Source organism: Pinus tabuliformis, chromosome 5_2, assembly GCF_031772625.1.
Source record: "Pinus tabuliformis cultivar Carrire ecotype Pingquan chromosome 5_2, CPIR1, whole genome shotgun sequence".
Taxonomy (NCBI): domain Eukaryota; kingdom Viridiplantae; phylum Streptophyta; class Pinopsida; order Pinales; family Pinaceae; genus Pinus; species Pinus tabuliformis.
Window position 1 is genome coordinate 525,291,016 of NC_142306.1, and position 7,257 is coordinate 525,298,272.

Consider the following 7,257-nt stretch of genomic DNA (forward strand, 5'->3'; position numbering starts at 1 on the left):
GCAAGGCTGGTTGTCAAAGGCTACAAGCAGCAGTATGGAAGAGATTATGAGGAGACTTTCGCCCCGGTTGCAAGAATGGAAATAGTGAGAGCAGTGTTGTCCATAGCAGCACAAAACAAATGGAAAGTCTACCAAATGGATGTGAAATCAGCATTCCTAAATGGAGTGTTAAAAGAAGAGGTTTATGTGGAACAGCCTCTCGGATATGAGAAGAAAGGAGAAGAGCACAAAGTGTGCAAATTGAAGAAAGCTCTTTATGGGCTGAAGCAAGCGCCAAGAGCATGGTACAGCATGATAGATTCATATCTATTGGATAATGAATTTGACAAATGTGAAGGAGAACCCACAGTCTACATCAAGGAAAATGATGGTAAAATTTTAATTGTTGTCTTGTATGTAGATGATGTTATTTTCACTGGAAATGATATTTATCTTATTGAGAATTTTAAATCAGTCATGAAAGATGAATTTGAAATGACTGACATGGGTTTGTTGAGATACTTCTTAGGCATAGAAGTAGATCAAAATGAAAAAGGAATTTTTATATCTCAAGCAAGATATGTAAATCAAGTTTTGGGCAGATTTAACATGCAAGAATGCAAGGCAGCAATCACTCCCACAGTGATGGGATTAAAGCTCAGCAGAGAGGACAGCAGCAAGGATTTTGATCCTAGCTTGTATAAAAGCATTGTGGGCAGCCTTATGTATTTAACAGCAACTAGGCCTCATTTAATGTATGCTGTTAGTTTGATTTCCAGATTTATGGAGAGGCCAAAGGAGGTACATTGGCAGGCAGCAAAAAGAATTTTGAGGTATGTCAAAGGTACCAAAATGTTTGGAATTCTATATCATGCCTCAGAACATTCAGATTTGGTTGGATACACAGATAGCGATTGGGCTGGAAGTGTAGATGATCGGAAGAGCACTTCCGGTTATGTTTTTGACATGGGTTCAGGAGCCATCTCATGGGCTTCTAAGAAGCAGTCTATAGTAGCATTGTCTACAACAGAGGCAGAATATGTGGCAGCGACAGCAGCAGCATGTCAGGCAGTTTGGATGAGAAGGATGTTAAGAAGCTTAGCCCAAGAGCAGGCAAAAGCAACAGTGGTCTTTTGTGACAATAGCTCTGCTATTGCCTTGTCAAAGAATTCAGTGTTTCATAAGAGAACGAAACACATTGATACAAGGTTTCACTACATCAGAGAATTAGTGAACAATGGAGAAATTGTCCTCGAACATTGCAGGACCCAGGAACAGGTTGCAGACATCTTGACAAAGCCACTGGTTCAGAAGAGTTTTGAACTTTTGAGAAAGTGTTTGGGAATGACCGAACGCGCGGCTGTTAAAATTAAAGGGGAGTGTTAAATTGTAATTTTGAACAGCGCGGCGGCTTTTGGAAAACTGCCCGGTCTCCCCGCACCACCATTCGCAGAAGGCGGTATCCGTAGCTGAGGACCCGACACTATCAAACGGCGCCACGCGTCCCTTGTACAAACACCAAAACCGCTCTCCCCGGATGCTAAAGGTCGTTTTGTTTGCGCGACCTTGGCGAGCGAATTGCGTTGGATCGAGTTTGGTGGCTCGGGTCGGCGGGAAGCTGCGCGGAGGTTAACAACTAGGCGCGATGAATGGGGTGGCGACACGTGGCACCGAAGTGATGTCAGCCGACCCCCGCCCACGTCAAATGAATTTTTTTTTGTCGTTTTCCTCGTTGACCGCCGTGGAGGAAACGTTGTGGTCTTTAATGCATTTACGTAGTTTTGGTGGCGGCCTTTAATGAGATGATGGGCATACGTCCCATGTGTTTAATATAGTTATGGGCATATGTTTTTATATTTTTTTATATGTTTGTTTTATATATGTCGTAAAAAAAAGTCTACGTGTTGTAGTTTTTTTTATGTAATGGTGTGGTGGCTGCGCAGAGTGATATAGCGTTTTTTTTGGGTGCACAACAGTGCGAAATATCCAAAGAAAAACAGGGATGTAATGTTTTCCTCTTTCCATTGAAGAACAGAGGACTGTTTATGTAATCTCCACAGCAGTGGAAAATCTGTGAGAGCAGCAGAGTTTTTTTTGGTTCCCTCTTTGCACAGAGGAAGAAATATGTAACAGAATGTTTGTTTTTAATTAATAGAAATGCTTTGTGACTGTGTAATGGTGTCATCTTAGTCATTTTGGTTTTAAGAGGTTTCGTGTCAAAAGATCTTGGACAGAGTAAACAGAGCATTGTCTCTATAGTGAATTTTTATTTTGGTTTTGGTATTTATCCATTTAAAAATACCCAACAAAATCATTACTCATGAAACATAATTTAAATAAATATAATAGTGACCTAAATTAAAACCATAAATATTAACATCAAGCATTTATATCTTTCAAAAAATGTTTTTAGCTATAAATATTAAATGATGCGCATATGAATGGTGAATGTTTTGACGAGGTTTACATAGTGACACTATGGAATCATATATTTTAAAAAATATTAATATAATCTAATATTTGTCGCATCTATAAATTATATAATTTAAAAAGCAACCTTATATGACCGGCCAAAAAAATATAGATAGCTTCCTAAGTAGGGTTAGAACATGTGCGGGGATGAGTTTCCTTAGTCTATTCCTTTTCCAATCGTGGAACACATTCCCGAATCTATTCCTTTTGCGGCTTACCAGCTCATCGTAATCACAACGAAACAATACATCGTTTACTCTATAGTCTCGAAAACCTAAAAATTTAGATAGCTTCCTAACTAGGGTTAGAAGATGCGCAGGGATGAGTTTCCTTCCTCTATTCCTTTTCCAATCGTGTAACGCATTTCCTAATCTATTCCTTTTGCGGCTTACCGGCTCATCGTAATCGCAAAGAAACAGTACATCGTTTACTCCATATGCTGGAAAACCTAAAAATTTAGATAGCTTCGTAAGTAGAGTTAGAAGATGCGCTCGGATGAGTTTCCTTCGTCTATTCCTTTTCCAATCGTGGAACACATTCCCTAATCTATTCGTTTTGCGGCTTACCGGCTCATCGTAATCGCAAAGAAACAGTACATCGTTTACTCTATATGTGGGAAAACCTAAAAATTTAGATAGCTTCCTAACTAGGGTTAGAAGATGCGCAGGGATGAGTTTCCTTTGTCTATTCCTTTTCCAATCGTGGAACACATTCCCTAATCTATTCCTTTTGCGGCTTACCAGCTCATCGTAATCACAAAGAAACAGTACATCGTTTACTCTATATGTTGGAAAAACATATTTCCGTTGAAATTTGGTAAAACAAAAAGTTTAGAAATGATAGCATAGGGTTTTAAGGTATTTCAAAATGTGAGAAGAATAAAATAAACCAGGAAGAATAGTTTATCCAACGTATGAAATACCAAATCTTTACCCCAGAAACGCATAAAAAACGAATTAATTTTTTATCTCAAACTCCAAAATAAACGTTTTTATCCTACAGTAAAATTCAACAATAATGATTCCACTTTTACCTGTCCCTCAAATCTGAACGGAAAGAATAATCGCAAAGAAACAGTACATCGTTTACTCTATATGCGGGAAAACCTAAAAATTTAGATAGCTTCCTAACTAGGGTTAGAAGATGCGCAGGGATGAGTTTCCTTCGTCTATTCATTTTCCAATCGTGGAACACATTCCCTAATCTATTCCTTTTTCGGCTTACCAGCTCATCGCAATCGCAAAGAAACAGTACATCGTCTAGTCTATATGCTCGATAACCTAAAAATTTAGAGAGCTTCCTAAGTAGGGTTAGAAGATGTGCAGGATGAGTTTCCTTCGTCTATTCCTTTTCCAATCGTGGAACACATTCCCTAATCTATTCCCTTTGCGGCTTACCAGCTCATCGTAATCACAAAGAAACAGTACATCGTTTACTCTATATGCTGGAAAAACATATTTCCGTTGAAATTTGGTAAAACAAAAACTTTAGAAATGATAGCATAGGATTTTAAGGTATTTCAAAATGTGAGAAAAATAAAATAAACCAGGAAGAATTGTTTATCGAACGTATGAAATAGCAAAACTTTACCCCCAGAAACGCATAAAAAACGAATTAATTTTTTATCTAAAACTCCAAAATAAACGTTTTTATCCTACAGTAAAATTCAACAATAATGATTCCACTTTTACCTGTCCCTCAAATCTGAACGGAAAGAACAGCCTTCCCCTGGCAAGGAATAAATCTGACAGGAACAGAGAGTTGAAAATTCCGATTTTTTGTTTCTTAATTGATCCTCACTCTTCATTTATCTGGCTGCAGCGGGGAGAGTTGAGAATGGAAGATTGGTGGAGTTGAAGCTATTCCTGTAAATGGGCATACGAGCCGTGTTAGTCATCTTACTCTCAAGCAGCAGCGTGTCTTCCTCATATTGATACTAATGAAGGCATTCACATGCAAACGCCGACCAATAAATGAATTTTCTGCAACCCGGTACTTGTATTGATGCCGATGCCCCTGCAGTGGTAATACTTGATGCTCTCTCCACGGAAAAGCCGCATGATTCGGCCCTGTTCGAACAGCTTCTTTAGGGCCGCTGGTGCAGCTTGATCAGACTCCCGAGGATGATTCTTCACCGGCGCTCACTCAATATTGGCAAAAATTCGTAGCCAACATGGGCGACCCAACTCAAATTCTAACCTGTATTTCGGCAGCAAATTCTTTGCTGGATTCCAGCAACCCTAGTTTTCCACCAACGCGGAGCGATCCAAGGACGGAAGCAGCGGGAGGAGGAGGTGATGACCATGAGGCCAGCAGGGTACGTGTTGGTAATATTCAGAAACTGGTGGAAAGGCAGAGGTGAAATAAGATGAAAACGCTTTCTTCAAAACTGATATCGCTACTCCCCGAGGAGTACCGCAAGGTTAGGTTTTCTATATCTCAGTCATATAAATAAAAGTATTTAAAGCAAAAGAAAAGGGGCAGTGGCTTTACTTGTATTTGCCATTTTTTAAGATGAAACATATTGATAAAAGTGTTTACAGCAAAACAAAAGGGGCAATGATTTTATTTGTTATTGTTATGTGTGTAGACAAAATACACATTATCGGACAAACTGCTGGAAGCCATTAAATACTTTTCTCATTTACAAGACAAGGTAATAGAGGTCCGAAAGAAAAGAGATGGGCTAGAGTTCATGGCCACTGTTAAACCATTTTCCACTAGCTCATGTGTTTATAAAAACCTGCAAGCTTCCCAGGCTCGACCCCGCATTGAACCGGACAGGCTTCAGACAATTAGGGTTGGCAAATTTGGTCCAGGCATTCAAGTCACCATAATCACTTTCAAAAATCAGATTGACTTGTCTATTCTGCTAATGGTTTTGGAAGAAGCCGGACTTGGATTTGTTGATGCTACTGTTTCTGCTATAAATGATAGGGTCTTTATAGCGTTCAGTCCAAGGTTCTATTTCTTAGACGCTGCGAAGTTTATCTGAATTTTTTTCTCAGAGTAGTTTCTATTTCTTAACCTTGCAGCACTAAGATTTTCGCCAATTTGATAGCGCTGTCCTCCACGGGAGAATTGATCAATTGATGAATGACATTCTTCCATAAAATTCGATGATAAAGTAATCAATATAGTTTACTCTTCTTCTGGCTGCATATTTCTGTTGAAATGGATATTCACTTCTCGAACAAGGCCGTCCGAGATTACTCTAAAGTTAAGACTACTGTAACAGACTTAAAGCAAACTTGTCTAAATAAATATAAGCACTTTTGCCTCTCTGCGGGAGCAGATATTTTTCTTGGTTGGTCTATTGCGTTCTTAGTAATTCTCTTTTCAATTTTCTCCGTTATTGTTCTTATCTTCTATAAATAAATATATCAATCTTTCCACTCTGTAGGAGCAGAAATTATATACTATGCCTCATAAAATGCATAAGCACGAAGCTTCTGGGTATGTCTTCGTTCCCATTCTTAAATAAATGAGAATAATTATTTTTTAGAAGTTTTGTATTTTGAATCCTGTTTTGTTACGAAGAGTATCCAAAGTTTCTAAAATAAGTGAGAGAAGGCATGTTTTACGATTTTATTTTTTTTGGGTTTGTTTTGAATCCGGTTTGGTTTGGAAGAGTATCAAACGAAACTTTTGTGTGAGAACTTTGTTGGCCTACGGATTTATGGAGAATTTTCCATTAAAAAGTTAAAATCATGTAAATTATTAATATGTTTAGATGTTATTTTCACATTTGCTAACAAAATGGTGTGAACTGTTAGCAGGTTTATTTTATTTTACTGTATTTTCTCAAATTTTGAAAAAGTTTACATTGTTTAGTTATTAAAAATATTTCAGTGTAATTGTTTTATGTTTTTGTTTTGTATGGTTGATAAGAATTTTTTTAACACATTGCTAGAGCATTTCAGCACAGAAAACTATTTGTTTTTTAAATATAAAAAAATTAAAGTTTCTTTGTACTTTACATTATGGAAATGAATTCATTTTACTGTAATCTTTTGTGTGAAATAAATATTTTTATTACATATCCAAAATTTTGTTTAGCCAATTATTAAGAAAATCTGACCATATCCAAAAAAAAATTAATTGTTTTACTAAATGCAGATAACGAGCTGTCTATAAATTTAAAATGTAAAATATATACACTAAAGTAGGGTCTTCAATGGGATGAGAAAAGAACAGAGAAACCAATAATTAATAATCTAAAAACAAAATCAGAATCAATAGACTAAGACGAGGGATCTGATTTTTCTTTGTCTTAGTCATATATATAAAAATATTAAAAAAAGTTGGTAAAACTATAAAAAAAAAAAAAAAAGTTGTCATTGTATTTTCTCGTTTTTAAAGATGAAACATATTAATAAAAGTGTTTAAAGAAGAAGAAAAGGGTCCATGATTTCAATTGTGATGGTTATTTTTGTACACAAAATACACATTACGACTAACTTCTAGAAGCAACTAATTACATTTCTCATTTACAAGATAAGCTAATAGAGCTCAGAAAGAAAACATATGAAACTAAAGCCACTGCTAAACCATTTTCCAACCACTCATGTGTCTATGCAAACCTACAAGCTTCGCAGGTTCTAACCTCCATTGTACGGGAGAAGCATCGGAAAATCAGGTTTGGAAAATTTGGTCCGGGCATTAAGTCACAGTAAATTCTTTCAAGATTCTGATTGACTTCTTTAGCCTTCTACTAGTCTTAGAAGAAACCGATTGAATCTTGACTTCTCTAGCATGCTACTGGTCTTATAAGAAACCGATTTGAAGTTGTGTGTGCTACGGTTT

General features: G+C 36.9%; 1 protein-coding gene across 1 annotated transcript; it reads left to right on the forward strand.

The window, feature by feature from the left end:
• Nucleotides 1-4,213: 4,213 nt before the first annotated feature.
• On the forward strand, nt 4,214-5,677 carry LOC149160017 (transcription factor bHLH162-like). The gene is made up of 2 exons (XM_089433616.1): nt 4,214-4,873; nt 5,042-5,677. Exons 1-2 carry the CDS (start codon nt 4,820-4,822, stop codon nt 5,444-5,446), a joined length of 459 nt encoding a protein of 152 aa, XP_089289742.1. The 5' UTR covers nt 4,214-4,819; the 3' UTR covers nt 5,447-5,677.
• Nucleotides 5,678-7,257: the final 1,580 nt, after the last annotated feature.